The sequence below is a fragment of the Zootoca vivipara genome, chromosome 11 (genome assembly GCF_963506605.1).
Source record: "Zootoca vivipara chromosome 11, rZooViv1.1, whole genome shotgun sequence".
NCBI lineage: Eukaryota > Metazoa > Chordata > Lepidosauria > Squamata > Lacertidae > Zootoca > Zootoca vivipara.
Window position 1 is genome coordinate 53,670,593 of NC_083286.1, and position 13,190 is coordinate 53,683,782.

The following is a 13,190-nucleotide window of genomic DNA, read 5'->3' on the forward strand; positions in this document are numbered from 1 at the left end:
TTTTCCAGGGGCCTGTGGAGGGGGGAAATATTTGAGAACCACAGGTGTGGACAATACTGAGCTAGACAGACAGGTGGTCTGGCTTGGTATGAGGCAGCTTCTTGCATTCCTAAAATGTTCGTGCGTGCCCCCCCCCTTATATACTGTGGTCTCAAAGGAATTGCATCATCACACCAGCTAGCAACAATTTTTTTTTTTTAAAAAAAAGCAACCTGCTTAACATCAGGTCTCCTTTGGCTCTAAGAGATACAGAAAACTATTTAATTGCATTTGATATGGCAATTCTCACCTGGCAGCATTTAGCACAGCACTGTTTAAAACCTTGCCTTTCAGCGAGGGCTCTGAGCGTGCCTTTGCTGACCAGGAGGACCCAAGCCTCTTTTCCTGACCGCCGTAGCAAGAGCACTAAACAGTCCAAGCCTTTTTTCCTTCTCTGCAGTACCCGATGGTAGCCGACTTGTTTCATGATGGGAAAGACTCCGCGCCAGCTGCTGCGACTGGAAAAGGAGCTTCCTCGAAAATCAGTATCCGCTCTGCCCGTCCACCTGTGAAAGCAGCCAATAAAGAGCACAAGAAAACAGTCGGGCATCAGGTAGGAAATCGTTCTCACACACACTCAGTGGAAGTTTTGCGTTCCCATTGCAGCATTCGTACTCTTTGTAGGGACACGGGTGGCGCTGTGGTTTAAACCACTGAGCCTCTTGGGCTTGCTGATCAGAAGGTCGACGGTTCGAATATCTGCGATGGGGTGAGCTCTCATTGCTCTGTCCCAGCTCCTGCCAACCTAGCAGTTCGAAAGCATGCCAGTGCAAGTAGAAAAATAGGCAGTAAGGTAAATGGCGTTTCCGTGCGCTCTGGCACTCGTCACAGTTCTCCGTGTGCCTGTAGCGGTTTAGTCATGCTGGCCACATGACCCAGAAAACTGTCTGTGGACAAACACTGGTTTCCTCGGCCTGAAAGCGAGCTGAGCGCTGCATCCCCATAGTCGCCTTTGACTGGACTTAACTGTCCAGGCATAGCTGTCAACCCTCCCCTTTTTTTGCGGGAAACTCCCTTATTCCAAGCCACAGCTGTCAGCCTTCCCCTTTTTTGCTGGAAATTCCCTTATTCCAGCGCCGTTTCCCGCTGCTATCCCGGATTGTTAGATATACCGTAGACTGTCCCCGGGACAGGTGAGGCTGCTGCTGCTCCCTTATTTTCAAATCTGAAAGTTGACAGCTATGTGTCCAGGGGTCCTTTACCTTTTTACCTTTTATTCGTACTCTTTGTCACACCAAAAACGTAAGACTAAGTGAATAACCAACACTGAACACTACTGCTTGGGTGCATTTATTTACCTTAAGTTCTGCTGCCAATTTTAGGTACTCCTCCCCCCCCCAAATAATTTTTATTAAATTTTCTGTTTTACATTTTTGAATATTTATTTAAACAACCTTAAAATATCAGTGACTTCCCTTCTATTCTTTCCATGGTTCATTTTCCATAACATAAATCCCTGCATATTTTATGTAAACTAAACCATTGAGTATTCCATTATTACATCCATCAAAACTTATTTACACTGTTGAATTTATCTTAATGCTGCCCACATTTTCAAATATACACAATTTCCCCCCAAATATACTAAAATAAATAAATTGATTTCAGGTATTCCCCTCCACCTGCCACCGCCTTAGTATTTGGGGTGGTTTGGCATTTATTTTGCATTCTGCTTAGATCTGGGGGCAGGAGATTTTATTAGGGCACAAAACTACCCCAGTGACCATTCTAAGGGTCAGATTTCTTCCATATGCTGACCATGATATTTTGCTTCCAGATGCTTCATTGGAAGCGGTTCATACGTGTAATAAATATTAACTAATTCAATTTAAGTTCCAGAAGAAGGCTTCTCTTAGGCCAGAATAGCTATCAGTCCTTGCTGTATTTAACTTAACAGCCGTTTGTGGTTCAGTGAGCCCCCGATTCTGTCTTCCAATCTTGCGTGTGGTATCCTTGCCAGGTGGGGTTTACAATATTTGGGCCAGATCCAAACATGTTGTTGTGCTAGCAGAAGCCATTGCACTTTGTCCTGTTAGCACCCTGGGACTTTCTGCCCTCTCTTTCCCCCTGCTCCCTCTCCAGGGAGAGATGGTTCTGTCTGGCAAACAGAAATGCTTACTCTTGACAGAATGTTACAGGTAGGTAGCCATGTTGGTCTGAGTTGAAGCAAAATAAAAAAATTCCTTCAGTAGCACCTTAAAGACCAACTAAGTTTTTATTTTGGTATGAGCTTTCGTGTGCATGCACACTTCTTCAGATAACTGGTATAAACTTAGTTGGTCTTTAAGGTGCTACTGAAGGAATTTTTTAATTTTGTCTTGACAGAATGAACGCTTTAGCATGATGTTGCACCCTATTGTATTTATTTAAAATGCCGTATGCACTGTTTTCCTATTAAAATATCCAGAGCCATTTGGGCAGGATCCTGCCTAGAGGCAGGAGGATAGAATCTGATGTCCTTTGGGTCCATTCCTCCCTTGCTGTTTTGTGATGTTAAAAGGCCAATATATTCTCTCTCTCTCTCTCTCTCTCTCTCTCTCTCTCTCTCTCTCTCTCTCTCTCTCTCACACACACACACACACACACACACACACACACACACACACCCCTAAATCCCTGAACAGTCTCCGCTGAAAAAGGATTGCATTTGAGGAGTTGTGAAGCAAGCAATTTGTGTCCGTGACACTGCGTCATTCCCACGTGCTGTAGCCACGAGGCAGTGACCAGGATGGGGCAAACTATTCACCTGCCCCCTTTAGACGTGTTTCCATGTGCATGTTCCTCCCTTGACTGCAGTGTCAAGAAAAGTGGGCAAGGCTTCACAGGTAGAGATGCTACGCTTTAGGGCTGAGTCATCTCACAGATTTAGCAGTCGCTCACTAAGCGTAATCAGGTGTAGAAAAATAAAGTGATGTTACAACCCGCATTGCGTCATCTAATTTCAGGAATGGGTTGTCTTTTTAATTGTTTCTTCCAGTTCCGTAACTCCTTACATTTGCTTATGGAGACCCTGAATGCCACTACTCCCCATTATGTACGCTGCATCAAGCCTAATGATGAGAAGCTTCCTTTCAGGTAAGTACTGCTCCTTCACAAGACAAGAGCATCAATAGGCTGAAGTCAAGCAGACCATGAGATAGTTGATGTTTGACTGTCGTCGTTGTTGTTTGTGCCCCAGCCACTCTGGGCAGCTTCCAACATATATAAAAGCATTAAATCTTAAAAAGCTTCCCTTCAGATGTCTTCTAAAGGTTATATAGTTACTCTTCTCCTTGACATCTCATGGGAGGGCGTTCCACAAGGTGGGTGCCACTACTGAGAAGGCCCTCTTTTCTAATTGTATATGGGGTAATCCTGCCCGATGCTGAGCATTCACTGCAATGAACCTTTAGAAATGTGTCATTCCATAGGGGTGACAGCTGCCTTACGCTGAGTTCACCTAGCCCAGTATTGTCTGCACTGACTGGCGGCAGCTCTCCAGCGTTTCAGATAGGGGGTGTTCCCAGCCCCACCCGGAGATGCTGGGGTTTGAACCCAGAACTTTCTGTATTCAGAACAGAGACTCTACCATTGAGCCGTTCCCCTAAAGAATACCCTATGTATTGTGGCACCCAGAACTGGACATAGTATTCCAGGTGTGCTCTGACCAAGGCAGAATAGAGTGGTACTATTACTTCCCTTGATCTGGACACTATGCTTCTGTTGATGCAGCCTAGAATAGCTTTAGCTTTTCTTGCTGTTGCACCACACTATTGACGCATGTTAAGCTTGTGGTCGACTAAGATCCCTAGATCCTTTTCACATGCACCTCATCTTATATTTGTGCATCTGGTTCTTCCTGCCTAAGTGCAGAATCTTACATTTGCCCCTACTGAAATTCATTCACTCGCTTAACTTTTGCTATAGCTACTCCTGTGAAATTTGCGATACTCACCGCTTCTTGCTAAATGTGTTGTTGAATAACTGCGGTACTCTGTCCCAAAGTGGCAAGAGTTTGATCGTGGCAACAGCATTTCAAAGAGGTCTCTTTGTTATAGCATAAAGAATTGCTTTGGGAGTTTGCATGATGAAAGGTGCTCAGTCAAAGCAAAATTGCTACTGTTATTTATTATTATTAAAATGGCACACACACATGAGCACACATACTGCTGAGCTGCTCACTGGTATAATGTGCTGAATGTCTGCGCTTGTGCATTTGACTTCATGATAAAATAATGGATCACTAGCTGCGGGATTGACAGCTTTGATGGATTTTATAATGCGGTGAACACCAGGAGGCAGCGTATTTCTTCTGCTATTACAGTGCATCAAGGGCTGCTCAAAACTGCGCATTGATTCTGGATTTACAAATATTAAATGTTGATAGCAATTGCTGAAGATTTTGTGGCACAGAAAAGGAACTGGCCAGCAAACCTGGAGTTTCTACTTCCAGTTCTGGCAAATTGTGAACTTGCCAATATATATATATATATATATATATATATATATATATATATATATATATATATATATAGGGGGGGACCCAGGTGGCACTCTGGGTTAAACCACAGAGTCTAGGGCTTGCTGATCAGAAGGTCGGCGGTTCGAATCCCTGCAACGGGGTGAGTTCCCGTTGCTCGGTCCCAGCTCCTGCCCACCTAGCAGTTCGAAAGCACATCAAAGTGCAAGTAGATAAATAGGGACCGTTCCGGCGGGAAGGTAAACAGCGTTTCTGTGCGCTGCTCTGGTTCGCCAGAAGAAGCTTTGTCATGCTGGCCACATGACCCGGAAAAACTGTCTGCAGACAAACGCCGGCTCCTCGGCCTATAGAGCGAGATGAGCGCCGCAAACCCAGAGTCGGACACGACTGGACCTGATGGTCAGGGGCCCCTTTACCCTTTACCTTTAAGAGGCTATATATTTATATTTATACTTCACCCAGCCACTTTGGGTAGCTTCCAACACACATAAAAATAAAACATCAAACATTAAAAAACTTCCCGATACAGGGCTGCCTTCAGATCAGTTATTCATTAAAGGGGGATGAAAAGGCCTTCCACAAGTAGGATCCAGAATTCAGAATTGATTTCAGGTTGAAAGCAGTGACCTCCTTGATGCTGGGAAAATGAAGGTGACCTCTGCTTAGTGTCAGGGGCAGGAAACTGTTTTTGTTTTTTTCAACCAGAGGGCAAGGTTCCCTCATAGACCATGTTCTCCTTATGCTAGAGGATGGTGGGGGCCAGAAGCAAAAATTGGTGGGGCAGCAGATGTACACCAGGGGACATTCCAGGTACAGTACACCAAAGCCAGAGGATGCTATATCACCACCTATTACCACATCTCTCCATCCTTCAACCTGGCATGCGATAAGCATTGTTACAGTTCAAGGACACATCACAGCTAGTCAAAAGCATTTTCCCTTCACTTCTGTGCCCCCGACCCCCCAAAAAATGCATGGGCCAATTAGGGAAATTGCCTGGGGAGAGGGAGTATAGTTTGGGGAGAGCCCTAAAGGCCAGATTGAGAGGGCTGTCAGCCCACATCAGAAGCTCCCTGCCCCCTTGCAGAATGTGATTAAGAATGCTTTAGCTTGGTATTTCAGTATGACAACAGAAATAGTGTTTCCAACTCCAGAAATGGTTTGCAAGATCCTCATAGTGATTCTTTTCTTGCAATGCTCTGAATTTCTTTATTTCCACCCCACTTTTGGTTACAGTTTAAATTGCACTGAATGTTGAAGTATTCCTAGGGAAGTTGTAGAATGGTAGATTTGGGAGGGACCCTGAGGGTCCTCTAGTCCAACCCCCTGCAATGCAGGAATCTCGACTGAAGCATCCCTGCCAGGTGGCAACCCAACCCCTGTTTAAAAGGAGAAGCCCACAGCCTTATCTGCATGAAACCTTCTCTGGTTGGGCAAATTTCTGTACTCAGTCCATCAAGAAAGCACTTATAAAATTGACTCAGAGATACTACGCCGCTTGGCATTGTTAACAGTTGCGCTGCCTGAAAAAAAACTGCTGTTAAAGTTTTTAGACGTATTGCATTGCTACATTCATAGGTGCTATAAATTTGTTTCTTTGCAGCTTTGATCCAAAAAGAGCAGTCCAGCAGTTGAGAGCCTGTGGCGTCTTGGAGACCATCCGCATCAGCGCAGCTGGTTACCCATCCAGGTACCATATCTCTGAAACTTGTCTTCCGCTGTGTTGTTTTTAGTGTGTGTGTGTGTGTGTGGAAATTAACAAACACGAAAACAGAATAGAATCCGGGGGTAGGTAGAAGATAGCCAGGGAACTACTGGTTGGTTTGAATAAGATCAGAAAGGCTCTTCTGTCTTCTAGTTGTTTAACAGTGGCAACAGCAATATGACTGCCCCCTACCCCATCTCCTGGCCCCGGAATTGTTCTTGGGGATAGGAGTAACCAAGAGTGAATATTTGTGTGGAAGGACTATAAGCCCATTTCAGCACTGATTCTTTATATTAAAAAACAAAGCAGCACCCATCTTCCTCAACGCCCTTGGAGGGGCAACAATAATTTCAAGGAGAAATCCCAGCAGTAACTATTTTTCCCCGGCTACAGCATAGAGGTGGCCTCTTTTAACAATCCACGCTCCATAAAATTTCAAGTGACAAGTCTGTAAGTGAATTAAAGATTGGCCAGTCATCTGGTGTTCTGCCACATAGCATGTTTAGCGTCATCATCTTTAAGCCATTGCCCCGAACGGCCTTGTGCTAATGCAGTATGCAATGATTGGCTTACAGAGAAAGCAAGGGTAGAGGCAGGTTTGTGTTTGGAATTTGCACCACTTTTGGGGGAGCTTGGAGTTACAAAAGAAACATTTTTAGGGCTCGGTGAAATTTTGCACATCCCAAGTATAAATCAATAGGGAACAGTGACAAGGGCAAGTCATCTTTTGGGGGTGGGGGGAGTGCATCTGGCTTCACCGCTGAGCAGTTTTCGTGTTTACTATCAGCATAACTATCAGTTTTATCATCTGCAGCAATGGGATTATAATCTTAAGGCTACTGTAATGGCGAGTCCTCATGCCACTCTCCCCCCAGAATGTAAATGTGCATTAGCAACAAGAAGGGGTGAATGCAGAGTGTTCTCTATGGGTCCCCAGAGAGGCATACAGTTTGGCCAAACTTCCCTCATCTCAATGTATCTCATTATACGCTCTTCCTAGGGACGTTTCATGGGTTGACATTCTGGGGTAGTGAGGGCTCCTTTTCCTCCTTACTCTTGAAAAGAGCACCTCTGCCACAGCCACTGTAGTGAGTTTATAACAATATCTGGACTTTCAGGGGATAGTTCAATTGTGCAAACTTTTAAACTGGTTTTTGAAACCCATTTATTTTTGGCAGGGGCGTAGCGAGGCGCCACGACACCCGGGGCGGCAAATTGCCATGCACCCGGGTGGGCGCGGCGTCGCTACATAATGATGTGTGCATGTTATGTAACGATGCACGCGCCGTTACGTGGCGGGCTATGGGCCCCCCCGTGCCTCCAAAGCTGCACGCCTCCAGCTGGAGCGAGACGCACGGCTTTGGAGATGCCAATTGCGGGGCGTGGGCGTGGCCCCGAGCGACACCCCCTCCAGGGCAGTGGCCGGTGCATACCGCCCACCGCTTGCTCCGCCCCTGATTTTCGGCCATCTTCTTCATCTTTATTCTGGCCCTTTGACAGTTTAGATGTATATATATTTTAGGACCCATTCTGCTTGTGAATTTGTTTTAAACTGTTTTAAATGCCATATTTTATATTTTATATTGCTGTAACCTGCCCTTCTGGTGAAGGGTGGGTACTAAATATGACAACAACAACAACAACAACAACAACAACAACAACAACAACAACAACAACAGCGATCATTGTTAGAAAAATTATCTAGAGCTCTGTCTGCAGGAATTTTATATAGTAATCTTATTTCTTTGCAAGCAGTTCCCTGCCCCATTACAGGTGTTAATACACTTGTTGTTGTTGTTTAGTCGTTTAGTCGTGTCCGACTCTTCGTGACCCCATGGACCATAACACGCCAGGCACTCCTGTCTTGCACTGCCTTCCACAGTTTGGTCAAACTCATGTTCGTAGCTTCGAGAACACTGTCCAACCATCTTGTCCTCTGTCGTCCCCTTCTCCTTGTGCCCTCCATCTTTCCCAGCATCAAGGTCTTTTCCAAGGATTCTTCTCTTCTCATGAGGTGGCCAAAGTATTGGAGCCTCAGCTTCACGATCTGTCCTTCCAGGGAGCACTCAGGGCTGATTTCCTTAAGAATGGATAGGTTTGATCTTCTTGCAGTCCATGGGACTCTCAAGAGTCTCCTCCAGCACCATAATTCAAAGGCATCAATTCTTCGGCGATCAGCCTTCTTTATGGTCCAGCTCTCACTTCCATATATCACTACTGGGAAAACCATAGCTTTAACTATACGGACCTTTGTCGGCAAGGTGATGTCTCTGCTTTTTAAGATGCTGTCTAGGTTTGTCATTGCTTTTCTCCCAAGAAGCAGGCGTCTTTTAATTTCGTGACTGCTGTCACCATCTGCAGTGATCAAGGAGCCCAAGAAAGTAAAATCTCTCACTGCCTCCATTTCTTCCCCTTCTATTTGCCAGGAGGTGATGGGACCAGTGGCCATGATCTTGGTTTTTTTGATGTTGAGCTTCAGACCATATTTTGCGCTCTCCTCTTTCACCCTCATTAAAAGGTTCTTTAATTCCTCCTCACTTTCTGCCATCAAGGTTGTGTCATCTGCATATCTGAGGTTGTTGATATTTCTTCCGGCAATCTTAATTCCGGCTTGGGATTCATCTAGTCCAGCCTTTCGCATGATGAATTCTGCATATAAGTTAAATAAGCAGGGAGACAATATACAACCTTGTCGTACTCCTTTCCCAATTTTGAACCAATCAGTTGTTCCATATCCAGTTCTAACTGTAGCTTCTTGTCCCACATAGAGATTTCTCAGGAGACAGATGAGGTGATCAGGCACTCCCATTTCTTTAAGAACTTGCCATAGTTTGCTGTGGTCGACACAGTCAAAGGCTTTTGCATAGTCAATGAAGCAGAAGTAGACGTTTTTCTGGAACTCTCTAGCTTTCTCCATAATCCAGCGCATGTTTGCTATTTGGTCTCTGGTTCCTCTGCCCTTTCGAAATCCAGCTTGCACTTCTGGGAGTTCTCGGTCCACATACTGCCTAAGCCTGCCTTGTAGAATTTTAAGCATAACCTTGCTAGCGTGTGAAATGAGCGCAATTGTGCGGTAGTTGGAGCATTCTTTGGCACTGCCCTTCTTTGGAATTGGGATGTAGACTGATCTTCTCCAATCCTCTGGCCATTGCTGAGTTTTCCAAACTTGCTGGCATATTGGGTGTAGCACCTTAACAGCATCATCTTTTAAGATTTTAAATAGTTCAGCTGGAATATCATCACTTCCACTGGCCTTGTTATTAGCAGTGCTTTCTAAGGCCCATTTGACTTCACTCTCCAAGATGTCTGGCTCAAGGTCAGCAACCACACTACCTGGGGTGTACGAGACCTCCATATCTTTCTGGTATAATTCCTCTGTGTATTCTTGCCACCTCTTCTTGATGTCTTCTGCTTCTGTTAGGTCCTTACCACTTTTGTCCTTGATTATGGTAATCTTTGTACGAAATGCTCCTTTCATATCTCCAATTTTCTTGAACAGATCTCTGGTTTTCCCCATTCTATTGTTTTCCTCTATTTCTTTGCATTGCTCATTTAAGAAGACCCTCTTGTCTCTCCTTGCTGTTTTTTGGAAATCTGCATTCAGTTTCCTGTATCTTTCCCTATCTCCCTTGCATTTTGCTTGCCTCCTCTCCTCCGCTATTTGTAAGGCCTCGTTGGATAGCCATTTTGCTTTCTTGCATTTCCTTTTCCTTGGGATGGTTTTCGTTGCTGCCTCCTGTATAATGTTACGAGCCTCCATCCATAGTTCTTCAGGCACTCTGTCCACCAAATCTAAATCCTTAAACCTGTTCCTCACTTCCACTGTGTATTCATAAGGGATTTGATTTAGATTGTATCTTACTGGCCCAGTGGTTTTTCCTACTTTCTTCAGTTTAAGCTGGAATTTTGCTATAAGAAGCTGATGATCTGAGTTACAGTCAGCTCCAGGTCTTGTTTTTGCTGACTGTATAGAGCTTCTCCATCTTTGGCTGCAGAGAATATAATCAATCTGATTTCGATGCTGCCCATTTGGTGATATCCATGTGTAGAGTCTTCTCTTGTGTTGTTGGAAGAGAGTGTTTGTGATTACCAGCTTGTTCTCTTGACAGAACTCTATTAGCCTTTGCCCTGCTTCATTTTGAACTCCAAGGCCAAACTTGCCAGTTGTTCCTTTTATCTCTTGATTCCCTACTTTAGCATTCCAATCCCCTGTAATGAGAAGAACATCCTTCTTTGGTGTCATTTCTAGAAGGTGTTGTAGGTCTTCATAGAATTGGTCAATTTCACTTTCTTCAGCACCGGTAGTTGGTGCATAAACTTGGATTACTGTGATGTTAAAAGGTCTGCCTTGGATTCGTATCGAGATCATTCTGTCATTTTTGAGATTGCATCCCATTACAGCTTTTGCTACTCTTTTGTTGACTATGAGGGCCACTCCATTTCTACTACGGGATTCTTGCCCACAGTAGTAGATATGATAGTCACCCGAACTGAATTCGCCCATTCCCTTCCATTTTAGTTCACTGATGCCCAGGATGTCGATATTTATTCTTGTCATCTCATTTTTGACCACATCCAGCTTACCTCCACTCATGGTTCTTACATTCCAGGTTCCTATGCAATATTTTTCTTTACAGCATCGGACTTTCCTTTCGCTTCCAGGCATATCCGCAACTGAGCGTCCTTTCGGCTTTGGCCCAGCCGCTTCATCAGCTCTGAATCTACTTGTACTTGTCCTCCGCTCTTCCTCAGTAGCATGTTGGACGCCTTCCGACCTGAGGGGCTCATCTTCCAGCGTCATAACTTTTATATGCCTGTTGTCTTTGTCCATGGAGTTTTCTTGGCAGGGATACTGGAGTGGCTTGCCAGTTCCTTCTCCAGGTGGATCACGTTTAGTCAAAACTCTCCACTATGACCTGTCCATCTTGGGTGGCCCTGCATGGCATAGCTCATAGCTTCTCTGAGTTATTCAAGCCCCTTCGCCACGACAAGGCATTGATCCATGAAGGGGGTTAATACACTAATCTCAGCAATTATTCCCATTCTTCTACAGTGAAAGGCTAAAGGTGTGTCTACTTAACATTAAGCTCTAATTAATACTGGCTATAATGTCCACATCTCATTGCCATTCACCTTACAGTTTTCTCCCTTCTATAACTGCCAACTTAGATTTCACTTCATATATCTGACAACGCGGGCTTGAGTCCATGAGAGCTTTGTGCCTTAATAAATGTGTCAGTCTTTGAAGTTCCACAAGACTCTCTTGATTGTTCTTGCTGCAGGAGAGACTTAGCATGTGTACTTCTCTGGAAATTACTCATTTTAACCAGCCCTTGTTTGCACATGGTTGCTAATGCTGCTGCCCTTATCGGGGTTTTTTTGTTTTGTTTTGTTTTTAGATTATTGTATGCATCCCATTTATTTTACTACATTGTGAACATAGCTGCCAAGTCTCCCGTTTACCCCGGGAAATCCCCGTTTTTCCAGCTGTTCCTAACTGAAAAAACGGATATTTTTGTTTTTTCCCGGTTTATTCTGGCGCGGCGGCCATTTTGGAACTGGGCAAAGCAGCATCAAAAGTCACTTCTGAGCATGCTCCACCCAGTTCCAAAATGGCGGCAGCGCTACTTCCGGCCCGGTCCCTTATTTCTCTGACAGCAACTTGGCAGGTATGATTGTGAACCTCCTTGTGCGTGCAGAGAACCCCCAAAGGTTCATAACAAAATGAAATAAGCACTTACAGTAGGGCTGCATGACCTCTACCCTGTGTCCCCCAAGGAAGGATGTAGAAAGATGGCGAGACTTGACAACTTCCTCTCTTTCAGTCTTTCAAGGCTCTGAGCTGCACCTACCCCCACAATACTTTGCCCATCGGGGCTGCATCTCTCGCCACCTGTTCCACCTCCATTACATGCCTCTTAATGGCCAGATTCCGCAAGTCACAGGTGGGGAGAGTGCTATTGCACTCAGTTCCTGCTTTCGGGTTCCCCATAGACATTTGCCTAGTCACTGTGAGGGCAGGATGCTGGACTGAATGGGCCACTGGCCTGATCCAGCAGGCAGTTCTTATGCTCACATGTCTCACTGCTGTCTCTGCTGGTTTGCTCAATAGGGATGCTGTTAAAACAGTCCCCATCCACTTAGCCTCCAGCTCTGTCCTTAGCCGAGTGCCGACCATGACGCCACATAGCAGTTAGCAGCCTGAGATAAAAAGGGAGATAAAAAAGCAGGAAGGTGTGTTGCTGCGAGGTTTCTTCTTCATCTGCCTAGACCAGCCTCGTTTAATCTGCAATTCATAAGGAATTCCAGGCATTACTGCTGAGCTAGCAAACTGGAAGGCTGTTAATCGTACGTAGTCCACACAAATAAACAATCACGGTAAAGTTCAGTGGAGCTTTAATAGAGAATTTTACTTTCCTCCTGTTATTTGGGGTTTTATTCGTTTTTTTTACAGCCTTTCTATTACTAAGCCCTCCCAAAAGCCACGAAAGACATGCATATAATATTTATGGCAGCCTGTCTAAAGATCAGAAGACTTGATGGGCCTCTGGCAATGTAAGATTCTGTTTAATCGCCAGGGCAGTCTTCCTATACGGGCAAGTTCTGTGCTGATTTACATTGAAGCGAGTCTTGGTGACACTGGGCCAGTTTATACCATCTGCAGATCCTAGTGGCGACAGCTTTTTCCTGGAATGCACAATTTCAGGCTGCAGGTGAAGGGTTGCCTGTTTTTTTTTTTTATAACTATTTATTAAATTTTCCAATTAAACACATTTAAAACAATATACAAAACAAACAAACAAACAAACAAACATTCAAAATACATACATCACTCTTTTAACAATTCTCATTACTCATTACAAAATACTCCGCTGAGTTTGACTTCCCTCCCTCCCCTCAATAGGTTTTCTAATCCGCTCTTATCTCGCAGTTCCTTTATATCTAGTCTTTAAAGTCAATTCGTAGGATTTATTTCAAGCCTGCAAG

General features: G+C 44.6%; 1 protein-coding gene across 6 annotated transcripts in view; it reads left to right on the forward strand.

The window, feature by feature from the left end:
- Positions 1-13,190, forward strand: part of MYO5B (myosin VB) — a 289,538-nt gene that overhangs the window by 189,788 nt on the left and 86,560 nt on the right. For all 6 annotated transcript variants that reach the window (XM_060280366.1, XM_060280369.1, XM_060280365.1 and 3 more), the window contains exons 15-17: positions 440-592; positions 3,017-3,114; positions 6,102-6,188. In XM_060280366.1, the coding sequence (XP_060136349.1) occupies positions 440-592; positions 3,017-3,114; positions 6,102-6,188 (338 nt within the window). The remainder of the gene's footprint in view (positions 1-439; positions 593-3,016; positions 3,115-6,101; positions 6,189-13,190) is intronic.